General features: G+C 47.5%; 1 protein-coding gene across 1 annotated transcript; it reads left to right on the top strand.

The window, feature by feature from the left end:
- Window positions 1-1087: 1087 nt before the first annotated feature.
- LOC311151007 (uncharacterized protein) lies at window positions 1088-10064 on the top strand (the record flags this gene model as incomplete). The annotated part of the gene is made up of 6 exons (XM_084201068.1): window positions 1088-1429; window positions 2244-2522; window positions 3965-4213; window positions 7827-7961; window positions 8534-8653; window positions 9904-10064. The coding sequence occupies exons 1-6, from the start codon at window positions 1369-1371 to the stop codon at window positions 10062-10064; spliced, it is 1005 nt and encodes a 334-aa protein (XP_084057194.1). The 5' UTR covers window positions 1088-1368.
- Between the last annotated feature and the right edge of the window lie 11805 nt (window positions 10065-21869).

Here is a 21869-nt window from a genome sequence, read left to right as displayed (position 1 = left end):
AAGACTCACTTCACTGCTTTTCTCAGAGAGGTCTATTTCTGTCTCATCTTAGATCAATTTAGGCCTGTCCTATGCACATATGATAAAGACAGCATATTGCTGTGATAGCCTTGAACCAAACTTTTCAGTCTGGGACACTGGGAGAAGCAGGTGAGGTGCAGTTGTCATTGATAAGAAGTCAGATTGACCAAACCATTGGCTGAAATGTGGAATTTTTCAAGCATAGCCAGATTGTTTGAAAAATAGTGCAGACCACAGTGCAAGGGTTTTACCCACTTCTCAGAAATGTGTGTGTACACGTGAACCCACTGCATGGAGCTTCCTTAGGGGGCTGTGTCTATATCTGTGACCAGAGAAACAAAAATATAAGATTCCCAGCTGCATCCTGAACCCACCTGTTGTAGTTATTCCCCAGCACATCTGCTAAGCATCTGGAAGCATCCAGCTGTTGGTTCTAAAGCTATACCAGTGTACTTCCTCCAGTGAGTGAGACAGTTCCTTCTGTCCCTGTGTTGTCTGTGTGGCACTCGGTGCAATGCCCAGTGTGCTTTAACCCATCTCAAAAAGTGCCAAGTGTCTGGCCCTACCTGGCTCTCCAGATAACTGGTTCACAGAGTTTCTTCAGGGTTGGCTTTTCAGTCTCTTCTCTGAGCTCTGCACTCTAAGCAGAGCTGGGGTGGCTTCTGGGCTACATTCAGTTTAGTTTTGCCATGGAACTTAATTTCCCATAAGCTTTACTCTGCCTGGGGTGGCTGTATGGAGCCTTTCCTGCATGGCAGGTACCACTCAGTCAGTGAAAGAGCCTGGCAAAGTTCACTTTGGCAACACAGCCTTTGGGAACAGAGGGAGAGCCTTGTCCCACACCTCCTTCCTGCTGGTGAGATGTCAAGGAGTGATCATTTTTAGTATTGCAGATAAATCAGCTGGTTTTCATGTGCAATGCTTTATCTGACTGGACTAATTTTTTCTCCCTGGGTGGGGATGCTGTACTTTGATAAACTAGGAAAGGATGAAAGAAATAGGTGTTTCTCCTTTGCCTGCTCCATTAGCATCTTCCTAAATGCGGTGAGCTGACCAGGAGATATTTTTGTGTCCTCTCACCTCTCAGCCCTGTTCTCACACTCACAGCTACCTTTGAGCTGCGGGACTTTGCAGAGCACATTGTGGCTTGCATTGGCTCAGCCCGAGTTCAGTCACCCAAAACCTTGCAGGTCTCTTTTTAAACATCATTCAATCTGTCCACTATGGAGTTTCTTTTTTTTTTTTTTCCCCCCACTCTTGCTTCTGACATCATTTCCCGAGCACTAAATTCACCGAGCTCTGTAGCCAGATCGTCTCCTCAGCATATGATGCAAGGAGCTCTTTGAAATGGATTTCGGCTCTCCTTTGACTCCGCTCTGCTTGCTGGTGATAATAACTGTTACTCAAGGTAGGTAGGATTTTTCTTTATTGGGGTTGGCACAGGTTTGCCTAGATGAGCAGGCACCTTAATTTTGCTCCAAGATCTTTTTAAGGACGCTACCAGGTTTGGGGCGACATCAAATAGTGTAGCTGCTAATGCATGAAAGGGGAAGTCAGACCAAAGACAGATTATTTTTTGAGTAAAGTAACAATAACTAACCACCTTGTACTTTCTGAGTGTCCTTTGTCTGGAGAAGCTTTTCAGTGGGGAATGTAAGGTCCTTGTACACAGAGTGCTGGCTGGAGAGCGACATGGTCCATCCAGCTCCCAACACTCGGTGTGACCTTGGGTTAGTCCCCAGTCTGCTGTCACCCTGCCATTTACCCACCTCTGATTTACACACAGCAATGTAATAATGTGCAAGACCTATTCGAGTTAAAACTGTGACCTTACTCTTTGGGTAAAAGCAGCTGTGCACCTGCAGCTGTAGTTTCTGCTACCCCCTGTGCAAGGTCCATGGCACTGATGCCCTGAGGACCTTTCTTTGCACAGTCTCTCCTCTCTGATGGGGGCTGGTAGATGGTCATCTTAAATTTAGGAAGAGAAAATACCAGCTGTTCAGCCTTTTGTATCCATGTTGTGCATGCTGTGCACACCATTCCTGTGCTGTTGAGGTGGGGGAAGTTGGACCTTATAGAAATCCTCAAATTTTTCAATCACTGGTGATCCAGCTTGTGCCTAGGGTTGGGTCTGTCCTTCTTATGTCTCACCTGGGCATTTTCCTTCCTGGGAGGCAGCCAGGAGGGGATGGATGGACATGGCAAACTTGCTTTCCTTTCAGGCTCTGCCATCCAGACTAGTGCGCTCAGCGGCGACTCAGCAGTCTTTTCTCTGGAAATCCAAAGCCTGCAGAACTTCTCCAGCATGAGCAAGGAGGATAAGAAATGCTCTACAACTGTCCTAAATGATGCCTTGTTGGCCAAGTGTGGCACTTCTGCTGGTAGATGGCTGAACTTAGAGAACGGCTCCCTGGTGCTGAGGAGTGTGGAGAAAGAAGATGAAGGAAAATACGGATTTGTTTTTCAGAACACCGCCAGAAATTTTACACTGGAAGTGTTTGGTAAGTGGCCTTTTTAGCAACAAAAAGCTTTTGAACTTGTTGGAAGCCTGATGCCTTGAAATTTTTCCAAGGAAACTGCTTGAGCTTGCAGGAGCTATAGGTGCCCCTGGGAGCCGTGCCAGTCTCCCTCCTGTCCCTTGTAGCCTCAGAATTCCTGCTCCCTCTTGTGTGCCCGCTCATCCATCTGCAGGTAGCAAAGACAGAAAAAAGTCACTTCTGTACAGGATCCAGCTCATTGCTTGGGTTAATATGGAGAAGGCTTGGGAGGGTTTGTCCTCCTGCTGAGCAGTGCTCCAGGCAGACAGAGAGCCTTGCTCTGGTCCTCATCACCACTGTTCCTTTTGCAGGGCTTTCACTCACACAGGCTTCTAAGATAAATGGAAGCGCACAAAACTGTAATGGAAATGTCTGAGCAAACTGGTCTCAGTGAAGACAAATGAACCCTTACACCTTTTGGGTGCAAACAGGCGGAACTGCTGTGCACAGTAGGTCAAAGATGTGACTCCTTGGTGTGAAGAACAAGGGCTTAGACTGGAAGTAGTCAAAGACTGCAGAAGTGTCCTGGGTTTAACTTCCATTTCAGTGGATTTGCTTTGGGAACATTTGCCTCCTCCTTCTGTTCTGTTGCCACCCCTAAGGCAGGGAAAAACTTTCACTGCCAACATGTTCCTGGCGGCAGGGAATTTTAACTAAAGATGATGTCCTAGTGAAGAAAGTGATTTCTGAGCTTATTTCCATGGATACATGTGTTCAGTGTTACTCCTGCTGTCCTAAAACCATCCCAGTTCTCTATCTAGTTTGTATGTGCAAAGTGGCAAGTATAGGAAATAGGTTTGCTCCTTGTATTAGACTAAAGAGAGAAATTCAGGGAAATGTAGTAAGATTAATGATTCATTGATTTATTTTAAAATGTCCCAGTCTTGGTGTTGTATCTAACTGCAGGTGTCTTGTGTTCGTGTCCGTGTTGGCCATGATTTGCACCAGTTCCCCTCTAAAATGGAAGAAGGGGCAGCGTGACAGCAAAAGTACAAACCTCTGGTGGAGGGGAGGGCTGAGACTCCTCCAAAGCTGTGATTATCTGCTGATTACAGAGGAGGGCTGTGGCTGGTACATGCTTTGGATGTTTTTACCACCCTCTCAGACCAGGGGCTTTTTGGTGGTTTTTTTTTTTTCAGAGGCAGTTAAGAAAATGAAAACATACCAATTTTGGTGGCATCCCCAAAACAGGGATCAAGAGTCACTAGCAGCGTTGGGCACTGTTAAGCATTTCAGGGCGGAGTGCAGACACTCAAGAGTCTGGTTACTTGTTTCTATGCTCCCTTCATACAGTAAATGTGGTTACTGGGATTGCTGGGAAGGGAAGCTTCCGTTCAGCTGCTGAGTCCCCTCCTCACCTCTCTCTTTCCTCCCTGTTCCCCTTGCCCCATGCTGCGTGTGACCAGAGCCGACCATTGGTATCCAGTGCTTCCCTGATGGAACTGCAGAGCTGTCCTGCAACGTGACCAGCAGCGAGACCCTGGTCTTTAGGTGGCTGCTGAATGGCACCCACCTGAAAGCTGAGGGGGCTTGCATTAAGGATGCTGGGAAGAAGGTTCACCTGGGCAAAACTGAGCCTGGAGAGTTTGTGTGTGAGATTTTGAAGGGGAACAGTGTCACGAGGACCAGGCCCATTACGCTGTCTTGCAGCTACGGTGAGTAATGGCATCCCCAGAAAATCTTATTTTTGGTCTCTTGCAGCAGCAAACTGAGGGGTTGTTGGTGTCCTCAAAATAACAAATTCTTCTGTCCTCTGGCATCTCCCTTCCAGAGTTACCAAATCCTGCCTTTAGAAAGTGACCCCTTGATTTCCTTCTCCCTCTTGTGCCTTGGACTGATACAGCCTACAGCTGCAGATGGGATAAGTTTGTTGAGCAGGTCTTTTTACCCAGCCCTGCAGCAAGGATGGATCTCGATCTGTCTCTTTTCCTACTTTTTGATGATGGAGATTTGCACCTCCTGTGCACCAATCCTCTATGCTGCTTTAGAAGCACAGGCTGCTTCCTACCCTGACATGCATCCATGACCCAGATGCCTCCCAGTTTCTGTGCATCCCCATAAAAACTCTTCCACTACTTCAGCCCTGTTGCTTCTGGACTCATTTGAGATTTTGCCTCATCTCTTTTCCCTTATCTAGATCAGAAGCACAAAAGATTTTCTGATCTATACAAATGTCTCTCCATCAGCCCCATCCCTCAGAAGTGGGTAAAGACACAAGCCACTTACTTATGGAATGTAGGGTTTTTTCCCCTCCATATCCTTGCTCAGACATGTAAGTCTGCGAGAAGGCTGAGACTTTTTCCACTTGCAAGCTATTCATAAATGCTGAGTATTCTGCTTGAATAAGGCCAGAATTTAATGAGACAGAAAACCTGGATCCTTGGGTATAGTTTAATTTGCACCTCCCGTAGTGAAGGTTCTTCTACTCTCTGGCAGCAAAGATGATTTTCAAGACTACAGGCATAACTTAACGATAAGGTTTTTGACAAATTTTGCTGTAATTAATTTAATCACTTTTGCCACTAGAGAAACTATGCTGTAGCATTTTAGAAATTGTCTGGGACGCTCCAGCTCCATGGCAGATTCTGTCTTTTCTTCAGGGGTTGGCATGTGGTTGATGTGAAAGCACCCCCCCCCCCCCGATCTAGCCCCTGTGTCCAGTGTGGTGGAATTCTGCAGAGGTGCTGTGGGCTGTCTGTGCCTGCTCCCTCTGGCACCACTGCCCAGCCTGTGCAGATTTGGCATTTGTGGCTGTGGAGCAGTGATCTGGATTTTGTTAAACTGGCTGGAGGCTGTTCTGTGCAGTCAGACCCAAGCTGGCCGAGGCACTGGGGGCTGAGGATCTCCACATCCATGTGAACATCCATGAGCAGTTCAGTCAAGCCCTGTGAGAAATCAACAGGCTCCGTGGTTGATTCTGGGTGCGATATCTGTTCCCTGTTTCCCCTTGGAAAGCTCATGAGGGAATTTAGTGCTATCTCTTTAGGGATGGACATGCACACAGACACATATTTGGAAGGGTCTGAAAGAAAGAAGGTGGCAGCGATTCCACTTTTTAGTCATCAAATGCAACCACATTTGAAAAAAGTGAATTAAAGCAATTCTGGATACCAGTGAAAGGAATTGAAGAGGGAAATGGGTTCATTTAATTTAATTGAAGGTTAACTAATTATTTTTGTGGGTTATTGTTTGCTCCAGGCAAAGGGCTGAATTTAGTTTTTCCACTGTAGGTATATGATCTATGTAAAAACATTCATTTGGGCAACCTGTTGGCTGATGAAATTAATTTTCAATAACCAAAAAACAATTTGGCAGAAATGCCGTAAACTTACCAGGCAACAAGCACAGGGCTCTGAACACACAGGATTCAGAAGTTAAGAAGTCAACATATATAAAATACTTTTATTGATTAATTACTTGTTTATTGCTTATTTTTAACACAATATTTTATCTCAAAAAGACCTTTTAACAAGTGGCAAATTTTTAGAAAAAAGATTCGGGAAAAAAATTCCCAACTTCTATTTATAATTTTCACAATATTCTCTAAGCGTTCATCAAGTAAAATAATTAGGGAAATTATTTCTGAGTCGCTGAAAGTTTTTAATTTTGAATATGGATTTTTTTTGAACTTGGTAATTGTTCTTAAAAAGACTGGAACAAGCACTCTGAAAATACCATGAGCACCTGTGCGCGGTTGTTTGTACAGTCCCGGTGAGTAGGTGGAGTATGATGGCATGTAGTATATTCTAGAACATTTAAAATTCTTCCTAGTCTCTGGAGATATGGAACAATTAGTGCTTTTGAGGGCTTGAAATAAGCTCCAGATGAGCCTGTTGGTTGCTGCTGTGCTGTGCTGTGCAGGCATGTGTGCTGCTGCAAAGCAGTTAAATTATTCAGAAAGGAATGGCATGGGCTTACCTAAGGAGTTTTAAGGAATTTATGTTAAAGTGGAGTTGTGTGGGGGTTTTTTTGGATATGGCAAGAAGAGTTTTCCTAGAGGCTGCCCCAGGTTGGAGGAGATTATCTCAGTGAAGGAGCAAGCCTGGATGGGTCTGTCTTGTGCAAGTCTGCCGTGCCCTGGACCAGCTGCCTGCTCAGCAGCAGCGAACGCGTGGCTCTGCCCCGTCACAGCAACCCCGAGCAAGGGCTGCTGAGCTGGGAAATAATCACCAGTGACTTGTGCTGCCCTTCTGCTCAGCCATCTGCAGCCCTCGCTCCTGCTGCGTGTTCTGCTCTCCGGGCTGGGCAGGGGAACAGGGTGGAATTCTTCCCTGAGCAGCAGCAGAGCCGGAGAAGGATTTTTTCCCACAGCTCTGGCTTGAGTGGCCACAGTCTCGATGCTTGAGGCAGTGCAGGCTCTGATGAGACTTTCTCTGGGGTTGGTGCAGTCATTACATGACTGTGCTAAGGAGATTTTCTGATGCCAGCTCTAAGGGTAGACTCTGCAGCTTTTCCTTCAGCAGGAGATATAGTGGAAGCAGGCCAGGGAATTATTATTATTATTCCCCAGCCAGGGAATAATGCGCTGTGACTCCATGATTCAGAAAGCTCAACAATTGCTTTATTAAACTATACTATGTTATAACTGTACTAAAGAGTGCTGAAGAATACTCTACTATACTATCCTAGTGAAAAACCTGTGACTGTCTGAGACAGCCAGGACACAGCTTGAGCGATTGGCTAATCAAACAGCTTTCACCGGTGTCCAATTAATCACATCGCTTTTGGTAAACAATCTCCATTGCACATTCCACATGTGCAAAAATGGGAGCAGTGAACAGAGATAAGAATTGTTTTCTCCTCTTATCTCAGTACTTCTCACTGCCTTCCCAGGAAAAATCCTTGGGAAGTTGTGCCTGCTGCTCTCTGTGAAGAGAGCTGATGCCACAAGGAGCTGCTTCCTTAGGTCTCCCTCCTCAGCTGCTCTTTTTCATACAGCTTGTTGAAATGTATCTTTCAAACCACCACCTTCTCTGTTAAATTTGATTAAAAGTTACAGATTACCTTAGATGTCAGTGATCAGAGCAGGCAGAAGTGAATGCACAGAGCTTGGGCACACAGGCCTCTCCTCTTAGTGAAAGATTCCATGCCATAATTAGACAATGTGACATAAATCACAGAGCTCCACAGCTCACAGTGCCAGCTGCCCTCATCCAAAATAAAGCAACAGTGATGTCATCAAGCTCTCATCTGGCTGCAGGGTTTCTCCCACTGGGAGAAAGGAGCTTGTCCACCATGGTAGCTAACAATGCTGTGTCCTTCCTGCAGACCTGCTGCGGTACCCGGGGTTCATTTACATCCTGGCAGGCTGCGCGGCGGGTGCGCTTCTCCTGCTGGTGGCTTTGCCTGCAGCCATATGTTGCTGCATGAAGAGGAGACACAAGTTCATCCCAGTGCCATCAGGTGAGTGGGGAATGCTGTGACCCCCCCATCATGAATTTTGGAGAGGACTGTGTTTGTGCAGGCTGGGGTTGACATGGCCTTAGAGTAACCTGGTCTCAGCTGGGTGGCTGGTTGTCCTCCAGCCTGTCCTCCCTTGACCTGCTGGAGCAGAAGTGTGCTTGCTGACAGGCAGCCTTTATGGCTAGCAGGGTCTTGAATTAAACCTCACTTTTCCTTTCACACTTGTGCCCTCACTCTGCTCCTGGCCAGAAGAAAAACCCACAGCAAAACCTCTCCCATGGGCAATAAAATGGAACCTCATTCAGGTGTGATCCCCAAATGGTTTCTGATGGCAGTCCTCTGTCAGCACCAGTCCCTGGGAGCAACCTGCCCCTGCAGACCACCTCAAGCTGTGATCCTGGCAGCCTGGCCAGGCTGGCAGTGACCACCCTCCGTTCTCGGCATCTTCCTGCTCTGGGAGCGGAGCCAGCGCTGCCTGAGGAGGGGACACAGACATGTGCTGGGGTCTGGCCTCACAGCCCTGCTGGGGCTGTGGGGGCCTCCTTCCAAAATCTCTGGGTTTGGCTTCACAGAGGAGGAGAAGGATGACGGGCTGACAATGTCGGTGGTGTCCGCTGAAGGCACGAAGAGCCCGCCCAATGGAGACCGCGTGGAGGCTCAGCCTGCGCAGGCTGACCGTCCTCCCAAGCCTGGTGAGTCCAGGAGTCCAGTGACCTGTCTGAGGCCAGACACCTTGTTCAGGGGGGACACAGTGTCTGTGTGTGGCTGCTGGGCATGGAGGTGACACGTACCTCAGAAACAGCAACCTGCCCCCCCCTCCCCCCCCCCAAAAAAAACTCAGCAGTTGTCCTGCAGTTTTCTCACCCTTCTCCCCTTCTCATCAGTAGCATTTTATAAAAAATGGTGCTGTTTTTTAAGCAGCCATCTTCAGGACAGCAGGAACCAATCTGCTGAGCTGTAAACACAGCTAAATCCCATCAAAGCCAGAGGCTTGTGTATTTTCTTAAATTGAGGCTAGAGTGGGAATATGGTCACATTTTAAATTTTTCAAAGAAATCAAGCATAAACCCCGACAGCCTTAGCACAATATGGTCAAGAGAGTACAGTGATAAAAAAAACCCTCCAGAAATGTCCTGTTCTGTAAGCGCTTGATATTAATACTCCACGTTTTGCATTATGTTTCCCTCAGTTTTGCTTCCCAAACACAAGTGCTGGCAACACCTTGCCTAGTAATGCACCATCATCAGCTGGAGTAGGTTTAGTAGAGACATCATGAACTGGAGCAGCTTTACATAGGTCATAGCCTGGTCTCAGCACTGCTCTCTCCATTTCTGGTGTCCTTCACTGCACCCTGCACAGCCTCCTGTAGCTCTGCTGTGCTTTATATCCAACCTTGGATGCTCTTTGCTCTGCTTTCAAAATATTGTATGCTACTCATGAACACAGAGCAAGAAAGAGGAAAAAATGGTCTTTCAGCTGATTGTTTAATATTAATATACTTCAAGTGTAGAGCTTTTAATAAAAAATTCAAATATTATAAGTTTAACTAAAAAGTAGTCCATATTTAAGTTTTTTACAATTAAGTAAAAAGCAGAGATGCATGTGGAAAGTAGGCAAGAACTAAATGTGTGCTGTTAGCCAGCTTGAATTATTCAGATGGAAGTGAATAGATTTGGCTTTAGTATTTTGGTACTAAAGGTTTGGTACTAAAGTACTTTGGTACTAGGAAGCCAGAGAGCTTCAATACCAAAGTGCCCTAAGGAATGATGCATAGCTCAGTAAATGAGTAGTTACAGAGGAAATTGAAATTTGACTTGCAGATGCCTGGGGTGAGGGGACTGAGTGGATTAGGCAGCCTGCAGCCTAATTAGGGACCAGGGGTGGATTTCCACGAGGGTGAGCCATAGTGTGGGCACTTATAAACCATTTCTCCTTTTTCCAGATGCTGCCCAGATTGGTCAAGGCGTTGAGCCCCAGGCACTGGCAGAAGAAAACTTACCAGTGCAGATAGAAGCTGAGGAGATGCCAGATGCTGAGGTCCTAGTTGATATGGAAAGCCAGGAAGACACCTCAGACTGTTTCCCAGATCCAACTGATGACTGATCTGACATGCTTGCTCCTCCACCCTGAAGCCTGTGACGCTTGTCCTTTGCATCCCATAGTCTCACTGTGTCTGGAAAATTTTAGCAGGGGAAAGAAGTGAGGTGTCAGACCTTCTGACCTCATTTAAAAGGAAAATACTGAGAAAAGCACACGCCTGGCGTGGCCTGACAGGCTCACCAACAAACAAAAGGGGCAGCTCTTTGATGCTTTGCCTGATAACAGAGCTGCAGCTGAACTGAGGAGCCCGGGGCACAGCCTGGGATGAGAGGGCTCCTCCCGCTCCCTGCCCACCCCATGCCTTGCCTGCCTTTGCCAGCCAGGGGCAGGCACTACAGGCAGGTTGAGGTGCCTGCCAGTCCCAGGCAGAAGCCAAGGGCTTGCCTGAAATTTCCTGAGAAAGCCTTTTCTCGGGAGACTTCAGGGCAGTTTTTCCCCAGGCGCTGCCAAGGGAGCTCAAAGGAGGTCTCAGCTGGGTGTCTGCTGTCCTGGCTGCTTACCTGAGCCACTCCTCTGAGCTCCAGATCTGGCTCTCACCTCTTGCTGCCTGGAGCAGGAGCAGTGGTGGGGGCTTGAAATTGGACCTTTGCAGATGCTGTGTGCAGACCTGGGGTGGTGCTGGCTTTGCTTGGTGCCCCAAATGACAGAGGGTGCAGGTTACCTCCCACCAGAACCCGACTGCTTGGGCTGCCCCCGAGCTAAGCCAGCGCTGACACTCGCTTGCTTGCCTGCAACAGTTCGGGGCTTGGGGCTGCAGTTTTGGCAAAAACCTTGATTTTAAGGCTGAGATTGTTTATCAATGCAAGCATTAGTGCCTTTAGTGTAATAGTTTAGCTGCTGCAAGCTGATGAAGCTGGCCATCTGCTTGTGCATGTAGGCTTGTTCAGGGCTGTGTTCTTTGCACAGGCAGCAGCAATTTAGGGAATCTCTTAGGTAAGTCTTGCTGCTAGGCATGTCCTGTTCTGTGCCTGTGGAGCAGCTGGGCTAGACCTGCAGGGAAGAAGAATGTGGTGAGGAGAGGGCAGGGATTCTGTCTCAGGCAGCAAGCAGCTGAGTCCCAGCAAAGCTGCCAGGGACTGCAGGGAGTGCTGCAGGATGTGCTACCAGAGCAAGGTATTTGCTGTATGAGACAATTTTAGTAGTTCAAGTGAGGTGGTGAATTGGTTGTTAGTGTAAAATTAGCCTGCTGGGCTAGAAAGGCATGGTGGTAAAAACAGAGATGGTACAGACTGGGACAAAAGGGATGGGGAGGTGTGTACTGCATTCCTCTCCTCCCTTGTCATTTCGTCCCTGTTTTGTATTGTGCAGACAGTGTCAATCCCTTGGAAATGGATTTAAGGTATGCCTGGTGAAAGCCATCCAACGAGGGCTGCGGGCACCCCAGCAGAATCCAAGCTAAACTGAGGGCTTCTCTCCCAGGGGAGGGAGCTGGAGGGGCGGCTGCGCGCTTACCTGGGAGTCCTTCATCTCTGTGTACTTGCCAAGGCTCTGCAGCAGTGACACCCAGCCACAGGTGACTGTTCTCCTTGTTTCCTTGTCCTGTGCCTCTCTGTAGAAGATGTTTGGATCTTGTGTGCTGTGCTGGTGGTGCTTCAGCCTGTCTCTGCTCTTCAAGGCTGCCGTAGGAATCAGGTTTTCCACAGCAAGAGGGAGGTGATAATTCTTTTCCTTACGGTGCTGTTCTAACTCCCTTCAGTATAAACATTCCTCAGAGGCTGCGAGTTGAATGACAAGAGAAGTGACACAGAGTGCTTGGGTGGCAGTGCAGAAGCAGCAGTGAGTGTCACCGTGCCAGTGTCACCACAATGGGAGGACACAGCCAGCATTGCTTCACTGCTGCACTTTCTGGCAGGGGCAGGAGGGGACACTCGACTCCAGCACATGCTTGAGAGGCTGATCAGTGCTCTGAGCTGCACTGGAGACGACTGTTTGGGTGCTGGGGGTGACAGAGCTGGGCCAGCCTCGTCCTGCTGGGCTGGGGCATCCCAGCTCCAGATTATCCTAGTGCTGCCTTCCTGCTGCCAGCCCTGGGAGGGCTGGGGGTGCCCAGCAGCTGAGAACACCACCACTGCTATGATCGCAGTCCTGGAAGGATTTTTCCCATAGGGAGGCAAGAGGTCTTTGTGAGAGAGACTGAACCAGGGCTGGTTTTCTGTCCTTTCCCACTGAAAGTGCCGTTCAGCAAAGGGGCAAAAGGTTCTGTTACTGTGAGGTCATGAGAGAAGTGATGCAGCCTGTGCTCTTCCTTTAACTGTATGTGTTCATGCCCTGCTATTGTTCTCTTTCTGGTGGTTTTTTTTTTCTTTTTCCTTTCCCTCCGTGATGCATTTTGTTCCAAATAAAAAGATCTGTTTTCTACCTTGTTTCAGAACTGTTGAAGTTTTGTTATTTAATAATTGTTTCTTTCTGGTTTTTACAGGGAAGTACAGGCTTATTTTCAAATTTATACACAAACAAATAAAGGAAAGGTGGTAACAAGTTATTGCTGACTGCGGTGGCCAGAGATCCTGAGGGCATTCTTCTGTAAGTCACCCCAGAAGAGGCTGTAGGACAGTGGCACAAGCTTGTCCCTTTTGGAATGTGTGTGTTGATGTGTAAGAACATCTGTGTGCCCCAAGAGCTCACCAAGCCCTGCTCTGGTGCCTGAACTGTGAGCTGCAGGGCAGGGATGCAGGGGGATGGTCTAGTTTTACCCATCTTTATCCATCTGTGTTTTTTTTGTGGCTAAAACCACCTTAGCTGTGAGAGGGGATGCTGGACTGCATTGCACCTTTGGCAAGGAGGAGGTGGCTTGTTCTCACCCTTAGACAAGTGGGCCCAGATTGTGGTTAAAAGGAATGTCCTGATATGATCCTGTCAAACCCCTGGAGTTTACCATAAGAGGTTTATCCCTGGAACACTGGTGTGTCTGGGCATGGGGGTCCTGCCTTGCAGTCTATGAACCCAGCACTCTGAGGAGCCATCTGCCTGAATTTCCAGGTGTTTTCCAGTCTGACCATGGTCCTGCATCTGCCAGGAAAGAGCAGGGACACTTTCCAGCCTGGGTCTGTCAGGAGAACAGGGCATGGATGTGGGTGGTGCTATCAGGAATTTGAACAGAAATGGAGGTGCCTGTGCTGCCTCTCTGGGGCTTCTGGTGCCTTTGCTGAGGCTGTGCCATGCCAGTCCTGCCTTCTCTGGGCTGCTGAGAGAGTCCTTGGTGCCAGGCTGCCTCCAGGTGGCTCTGCTTTCCTCTGGGAAGCTTTCCAGGTGATGGGAACTGACCACCACATCATCCCTCTGGCCGCTGGTAGTGAGCTGGGAGTAGTGCAGCTTCCCCCTCCCTGCTGATCCAGTGCTGGCAGGATGAGGGGAGCTCTGCTCTGTGGGAAATGTGGATGTTTTGGGATGTGATATCCTCCCACCGGTGGTTTGTAGCACTGTACAGAGTAGAGGTTTGGATTTGTATCCTTGTCAGTCTTTCATGGTGGGAAGAGAGGAGTTAGCTTGTGGCATGTGCTAAGCAGCAATCGACATGAAATGCAATATGTAATCTTTCCATCCTGTAATTAATTGAGGTTATGAATATAAAAGGAGAGCAGAGAATGAACTCACTTGACTTGAGATCAAAGTGAAAGCAAAAGCAAGCAAGAAATGTGCTGTAGAATGGTGAGCAGAGACAATGGACCCCTTTAGATTTCTTTAAGCATTCAGGATGAACTCATCCCCACAAAACTCTCATGTCAGAAAAGCTCCTACATCCCAGTAACGAAACAGTGCTTTGTTTCCCAACCTCTACCACAGGCTGCTGTGCCTGATGTCCCAGTGGTTGTGCATGTAGCCCTTGGGGTGCTGCCTCAGAGCCCAGCACACCAGGGCCAGCCCTCCCTGTCACCCTCAGCTCTACAGAAACAACTGGAGTAGGAGCTGGTGGGTCTGAGGGCAGATAGACAAAACTGATAATGGTCAGTGGTTGTGTGAACTTCTGATAGAAATCTCTGTGTAGTTGAAAAAAAACCCTCTAGATTTTAGGCATGTAAACATGGTAAGTTCGTGTCACTTTTTATGAATTATTGCAGCTCATTTCAAAACAAGCAAACAAGAGGTTCATGTATAATGAACCTGTAGCAGGTAGGGTCACAGACAGACATCTTTAAAGCCATTTCTTAAAATGAAACAGCAAATTCTGGGGGTGCTGTAAAATCCAAACTGGTATTATTACCAGCAGGCAGGCAGGAGTGAGACGCCCCACGGATTTCCACAGGTAAACACACAGAACTGGTAACAGAAGTGGGCAAAACCAGCAGCATCACCCATTTCTGTCTGAGGTGGAAGCAGAATTCTGTGATGTGTCATTGCAGAAGCTTGGATTAGTGTTTGGATACTGTTTGTGCCTTCTGCCAGGCTGCCCAATGCCTGGGACCTCTGACAACCAGTGTGTCCTGCATGGGTTTTGTTCAGAGTGAATGTTGCATTTCCTTTCTGTGAGATTACATGACTCATCTCCTCAGGCAGAGGATGTGGCTGGAGACAGCAGGGGTGTCTTTACTGAGAATCTAGAAGGCCCTAAGCCCTTCCAGATATTTGTACTTTTTCAGCAAGCAAGTCATAGAAGCATAGAAAGGTTTGGGCTGGAAGGGACCTTAAAGTTCATTTAATTCCAACACCCCTTCTGTTGGGCAGGGACACCTTCCACTAGACCAGGTTGCTCAAATCCCTGTCCAACCTGGCCTTGAACATTTCCAGGGGTGGAGCAGCCACAGTTCCCTGTGCCTCAGCACCCTCACAGAAAAGAATTTCTCCCTGATACCCAATATAAACTTACTCTATTTCAGTTTGAAGCCTTTGCCCCATGTTCTATCACTGCATGTCCTTACTGGCAGGTGTTAATTTTTTATATATATATTTTAATGCATGCTGATGGCATCAGTGTCCCTTCATGAAGATATTTCCTGCCTGAGGTGGGATTTCAGCCCCAAGCAGCAGAGGTTCCCCCACTCTCCCATCAGCCACGAGGTCAGCAGGAACCTGACTTTATAAAATCATTTATTTCACTTGCAAGTTGATGTACAGCTGATGTCTGCTCATTGTGCCAAACACTAACATAAGGAAAGTTCCCATCTGCAGAGGTAGAAAATATGGGTGGCCAGTGTCAGCTCATTTTTAAATGGATCTATTTTTCTGGCTAGCATATTCCGTGTCACAGTTAGCCAATATCCATGATAACATACTGAATGGGGCTATAGTCTAAAGTGCCTGTTTTATAGCTAATATAAATATAGTTACTACTGGAAATTCTATGCAGAATTTTTAAAACTGATGATGGCTACTGATAGTTTTAGTATTATCTAACACTACAGAAACTAGATGTATTACAGGCCAAGAATTACTTGGAGGCAGTTTTCAGCAAATCTTTTGGAATTACAAATGCAGTGCATTGGAGAGAATGATTGTCTACTCCCATATCACATGCAAATGGAACAAAGAAATACAGCTGGGTGCCTATCCTCCAGCCAGCACTGCTGTCTCATCTTTGGTTTATACAACTTCCTCTTTGAGGGCAAAACATATTTTCCGTAAACTAAGGAGCGAAGCAGTTTTAAAAGCTTTTTTTTTTTTGATACCGAAAAGTCATGTAACAAGGTATCTTCAAACATACAAAAAAAAAAAAAAAAGAAAGAGAAAGAACTTGGGATGGTGTTTTTGTCTGCGTGAAGAGAATTGCAGTAGTGCCATTGACAGCATGACTTGGGACAGCAGGGGTGGGATTCAGGGATGTGTCAGGTGACACATTCAGGAAGGTGTGTGAATGTCAACTCAATTCACCTGGAGCCCGCTGGAGAAGTTGGTGGAGGCTTTCCCGAGGGGGCACACAGAGCCTGGAGCAGGAGCACTGCTGGGTGGGACAGTCCCTGCTGTGTCAGGATGACCCGTGACAGGACAGAGAGAGGAGGGGGGTGATGACACAGACTCAGTGAGTGCTGTGCAGGATCCAAAGGGAAGAGAGAAAGAAAGGGCACAGGCCTAATGACTGAGGGTACAGAAGTGCTGGTGAGTAATGGCAGGCAGAGATGCTTTTTCTTCCCTTAAATAGGTGGGGATGCTGCAGGGGTCTCAGGCAAGGTCTGTCCTCCATCATCCTGCAAACTCTTCAGGCAGTATAAAATGTTTTTCTCCAGAAAGCTGCAGCTGCTGTTGCTTTCTCCTCATGTCTGCTCTGCTCTGTCGTGGATGGTGCTCCCCAGACAGATGCACTCCTCTGCTGGTGGTACATCACAGCCCCACTGAGCCCCTCGGGAGATGCTTTGCCTGGGGCTGCAGGGACTCCTCCCTCCTCTCTGTCTTTCTCCTGAGCCATTTGCAGGGAATGTGCAGTGCTAATTTTGAGAAGCCCAAGAAGGGGAGTAAACCCAAATCTGATAGCAGCAAACAGGAAATAACCTTTCTTCTTCCCCCACCTCCTCGTTCTAGCAAATCCTTTCCAGCATCTTTATGTTGATGTCGCTTTCTGGTATGGGTTTTGCTAGATGAGATGGAAGAAGGGTGATGGAAAGGCAGGACTCCATCCAGCCTTTTGGGTATCCTGAATACAGGGGAAATTGTGCCAGCTCTCTTTCCTTCCTGTGCACAAATTGGGCCAGGATTCTTCTTGCTGCCATAGGAGGTCACAGGGAAAGCTGTGCAGCTTCAGCTTCTCTTTGTACACATTTCTGCCCAGCTCTTGAGAGTTTGGGACTTTTTTTCTTCTTCCAGATGATTTGGTGTCTGATAAGGAGTTTTGTTTCCCTGCCTTTTGTTGAGTGTTTGAAGCTTTGCTATTTGGCTAGTATAAAGATCTGTTTATAGCTTTCTCTGAAGAAGCAGATGCAGATGAAAAATCCTTTCTTTGCTGGAGAGAAAATCAGGAGGAGTCAACACTGCCATGAATTTTATCTATCTTAAAAAGTCCCAATGGTTAAACAGCCTCAGCATAAGAGGAAAGTAGATACTCATTTTTATACTGAACTACTGATGCTGAAGAGCTCAAAGGAATACCAATATAACACAAATAACCATGGCAGCTGTGGTTCTAACCCAGTGCATCCTATCTGTGAGGGCACAAGGCATGCACAGTAACTTTCCATTGAGGCTGCACAGTAAACTTCCTGCTCTGCAAAGTGCCCGCTGAAGTTCAGCAAATTTTCTCTGAGTTGCTGAAAGCCATGTATGTAGGGAACACGAGACACATTAATGAACAAAAAGGCTGCTCTCCCATGATGGAAGTGTAAGGGGATGGCTGGAAAGAATGGTGACACCATCTGATTGCCAGGAGTGCCACAGAAGGGCTGCAAGTACTGCCCTGGTAGAAATGCTCTGAAAAGCCACAGGTTGTCACCAGGGCAGGTGCTCATCTGCATCACACACAACATCCTGCACCTGCCTTACTGAGATCTTAAAAAGCAGAAATTCTCAGAAATGCAATGACACAGCACTTTAGCTGTTGCTCTTCCTGGCAAGCAACAGCAGCTCTGGGGCGTAAATGTTTAGAGAGATGGGCAGCTTTGTGCCTGTGCTTTCCTTTGCTGTGGAAAAAGCTCTTTGCCAACACTGGTGTGGCTCCTGCTGCAGATGTGGGGTGTTGGCCCCAGAGCTGAGCCCATCCTGCCACTCTGTTGTCCCCGCACACTGATGTTGCTACCTGGCAGGAGGTGATGCATTTAAATGTAGGAACAGACAAACCTCAGAGAGGCCAAAACTAGGTTCACAGGGCACAGGAAACTCTTAGGATGAGAGAAGAAGCAGGAGAAACTGAGCTGCTGTCAGGATCTGCGCTGAGTAGGAAAGGACTTGAATTTTCATTGCATCTCATGGCCCCAGGTATAGATGGTGCGAAGGGCATCTGTGTAAGTGGTGTGAAAGACACTTTTCTTGCTTCAGAGAGCAGCAGCAAGACTGTGCTGACAGGTCATTCAGATGTTCCTGACATTTACAGAGATTTACAGATGTTACAGACATTTACATCTTCTTTTTTCAGTAGTAACAGCCAGACCTCCTTATATGTATGCATAAGGCCACATGTGCTCCTTTTGTTTTGCTGTCACAGGTCCACTGTCTAATAAATAAACTACAGACACTTTGAGGATCCACAGTGATGCTTCAGAAAGGCTTGTGCAAGGTCTTCTAGGAGGAGGGAAATTTTATGCCCACATCCATGGCCCCCCAGGGGCTGCACCAGTAGGAAAAATGCCAACAGTGTCTTGCATTTGAAGGGAAGACTTTGCTTTGTCTCTGGGAACTATCTAAAGGCCACTGCTAGGAATAAATGCACCTAGTACTGAAATGTTTTATCCAGTTGTTTGTGCTCAGCCTCCTGCATCACTTCTCAACCTCCCACCTGCCCATTCCAACTGTCCCTCACTCCTCTCTGAATTTATAGTACTGTAGTGGAATAAAATACTGTGCAAAACATCAGGTGTACATGCATTTATTAAGCTGATGGCTTCTGGGGAGTGTCAGATCTTGTCCAAAAGATCACTTAGATGGTAGCAACAACTTGTCTTTCCTAGATATATTTCTAGGGGCAGCTGTTCTTCTATTATCCTTCTTGGGTAGCTAGTCCATCCACTCTCATGATGAAGGGGCACGCTGTAGTTAATACAGGTCTTTGTGTATTTACCACTGCCAAGACTAGGAGAGGCTTTTATGGTCATTTATCTGGCTTCTGCTATGAGACAGATTGATTGCAGCATGCCAGCAAGCCAACACCTTTTGCAGCAGCAGTAATGTCACTGAATTTACTAGAACAAGATGCTGAAAGTTAGCTCCTAAATCTAGGGCCATTATAGATGATGGAAATCATCAGCAAGACTGAAATGCACCATCTGCAAGGATAACTGATGGGATGCTGCCATCTGCTCTAGCCTCAGTCATTGCTGTGAACCACAGACTGCCTGGTCTAAGGGGGATTATATTCCTCCAGAGCAGAAATGAAGGGTGTTTTTTGTGAGGTTTGGCTGTTGACACGTGCTTACAGCTGAGAAAGAAGAAATTGTGTCTGAGGGAGAGCACCTGGGGTAAAGGTTTAATGGCATGAAGCTGTGCTGGGGTGAGGGGTTGAGGTTGGATATCAGAAAAGGCCTTTCTCCCAGGGGATTTTGGGGCACTGGGATGGGCTCAGCAGGGAAGTGGTCACAACTCCAAGTCTGTCTGAGCTGAAGAATTTGCACAAGAAGCTGAAGAATGTTTGGACTATGCTTTTAGGCTTGGGGTGTGATTCTTGGGGCTGTCCTGTTCAGGGACAGGAGGTGAATCTTTGTGGATCCCTTCCATCTCAGAATATTCTATGATTCTATGTGACATTATGGACAGCACAGGGAAATCATGTTTCTTCAAATAATCAGGTGAGGACTACTCTGCATGAGTCATGGTTTGAAAATGTTAATTTACTTTTCTTGAGAGAAGCATGAAAAAGTTTGTGCAGACAACTTTTTCTGTAGCAGTAGTGTGTGTATGTGCGTGTGTCACTGTTTCTGGAAGATTTCCATTGTGTCCAGACAGTTCAGGGCTCTCAGTTAGCTCTGAAGCACTGAGTCAGCGTCCCTGCCAAACCCTTGGCTAAAGCTCTATTTTGTGTTATTGCTCTTCATATTTCCACCACTTGATTCAAGCTGGAGTTTTTCCTTTCTTGGCCCTGTGTGAGGCAGAAGTGAAGAGAAGGCAGGATGTGTCCTTCATCAACCAAATGGCCAAAACTCTACCTAGAAGCCAGCAGTTCCTTGGCATTTCATGGTGCAGGGCAGCATCCCTTTCTAGGGCTGACTTTGCTTCTTCCTTGCTCCTGCCACTGCCCACAATTCCTCCTGCTTTGTGACAAGCTACAGCAGAGGGAAGCGTGCCATCAGGAAGCCCTGAGCTGCCATCCAGGGCAACCCAGATGGAGCCCAGCCTTGCAGGCCAGGGGGCAAACTCAGGAGATCTCCCAAGAGTAAAGTTACCCTTCCCCAAAGCTTTTACCTCCTCATATGACCTATCTGACACTCCAGTTAAAATCACATTTGCTCTTCTCCTCACACACTGTGCCTCATCAAAGGCCTGGAGAGAGATTTAGTGTCGTGCAGGTCTTGGGTGATGCTCAGTGCAGGATGTCTGACTCACGTGCAAATACCACTTACTATAACCAAAGTTCCATACCAGAGAAGATGGTACAAACTCTCAGATGGGCTCCAAATCTAGGTTTTGTAGTCTTCCTTTTCTAGTAGATCACATAATAATATTTTTTATAACAATTTTTTTTTTAAAATAAGCCTCAGGCATGAATGTTTATTGGCTCATCACTAAGCTGAGAACTTAGAGCTGCGAACAGCTGCACATTGTCTCCTGAGATGTTGCCTTCAGATGTGGGGGACTCTGTCACCTTTAGAAGGAAATGTGAGTATGATACTTACATTCCCTGCGAGGAAACTGTGTGCTGTCTTACAAAGAGCAGAAGTGTAAAGGAAAGAGCAAGCCACAAAAGCAAATGTGCCAGTGCAGCGCTTTGTGGCTTCTGCAGTGGAAACAATGCTGCAGAGAGAGAGCAGAGGTGTGCAAAGACACAGCCCGTTGTCGTGGCTGTGCTCACTCCTCTGCTCTCCTGTGTGGCAGGAGATGGGGATGTCTAGCAGTGCAATGGGCTAAACAGGGCTCCAGCATCCTTGGCTTGATGCTAGGGACAGCCCTAGCAGCGCTGTGCTGGGAGACATCCACTTTTCTATCATTGCCCGTTTTCTAGCTGGCTTTGTTTAATCCAGTGGTGTTACTTCCTGTGTGAGGAGAAGAGTGTGAGAGCACTGCTATCTACAGCTGGTATCTGCAGCTCACCCTGCCCTGCCCAGCAGAGCTTGGGCCAGTGTTGGGGCTGTGGCCACACACAGCTCCAGCCACAGCTCTGTCTGTACCGCTCCCTCCACCTTGGAGGGCATTCCTGGCTGCTGCAGGGGCTGCTCTGCCAGTGCTCTCTGCTGGAGCTGTTCTCGGGATGTTTACCCCGTGCCACATCTCTGGAGGTACATGCTGGCTTCCAGAGTTCCTCTGTGGCAGAGCTGCTGTGCTTTCCAGAGACACCTTCAGGCACCTTCTCCTCAGTGCCTTCTGCTGGGATGTCAGTGTAACAAGATAGAGTGCCTCCTTCCACGTAACAGCCAAAAAGTCCTTCTTCTAAAATGGGGATCAAAGCCCAGTCAGGACTGCAGCATGACATTGCCTTGCTTTTCAAGAGGGGAAGAAGGGTAAAGCTGGCAGAATATTGACATTTCCCCATTTGTCATCTGGCAGGAAGACTGAGCTTATAGAAATGGGCTGCTTTGTCTCTCTCCAGCTGGTTAGAAAAGGGGCTGCTTTTGGGACAGACCACACACATGCCAGGATCTCATGGGGAACTCTTGCTGCAGGTGAGTGGTGTGCCCCTTTTGCAGGTTTGGCTGTGCTTTTGGCTTTTGTTACTCAAGGTCTTGCAAGTGGATTTTGTGCCCGTGCACCAATGCAGGAATGCCAAGGCCTGGTGTCACCTCTGTGATGTGCAGTGACCGTGGGACATCAGCCATTGAGCCCTCAGCCCTTCTCTCGAGTGCTTCTTCACTGCTCACCTTCGAACAGACATTTTACATCCTTTACAAACAGGTTCTTGCTCCTGCCTACCTGTTGCTCCAACAGCAAGCTGGATGTTTGGTGAGCTGGACCATCGGGGCTTTTGGTCTGACCGATTTCAGCTGTGAGTTCAGAAGATTGTGTGTGGCATGTGAGCATGCCAAACCGATTGACTGGAAGTAGTGGCCTTCAGTATGGATACAGGGAATTCTTTTACACCTGGCT

Source organism: Fringilla coelebs, assembly GCF_963513975.1.
Source record: "Fringilla coelebs genome assembly, chromosome: 2".
NCBI classification, from domain to species: domain Eukaryota; kingdom Metazoa; phylum Chordata; class Aves; order Passeriformes; family Fringillidae; genus Fringilla; species Fringilla coelebs.
The sequence above is the reverse complement of the archived record's forward strand: the minus strand, read 5'-3'. Positions and strand labels throughout refer to the sequence as shown.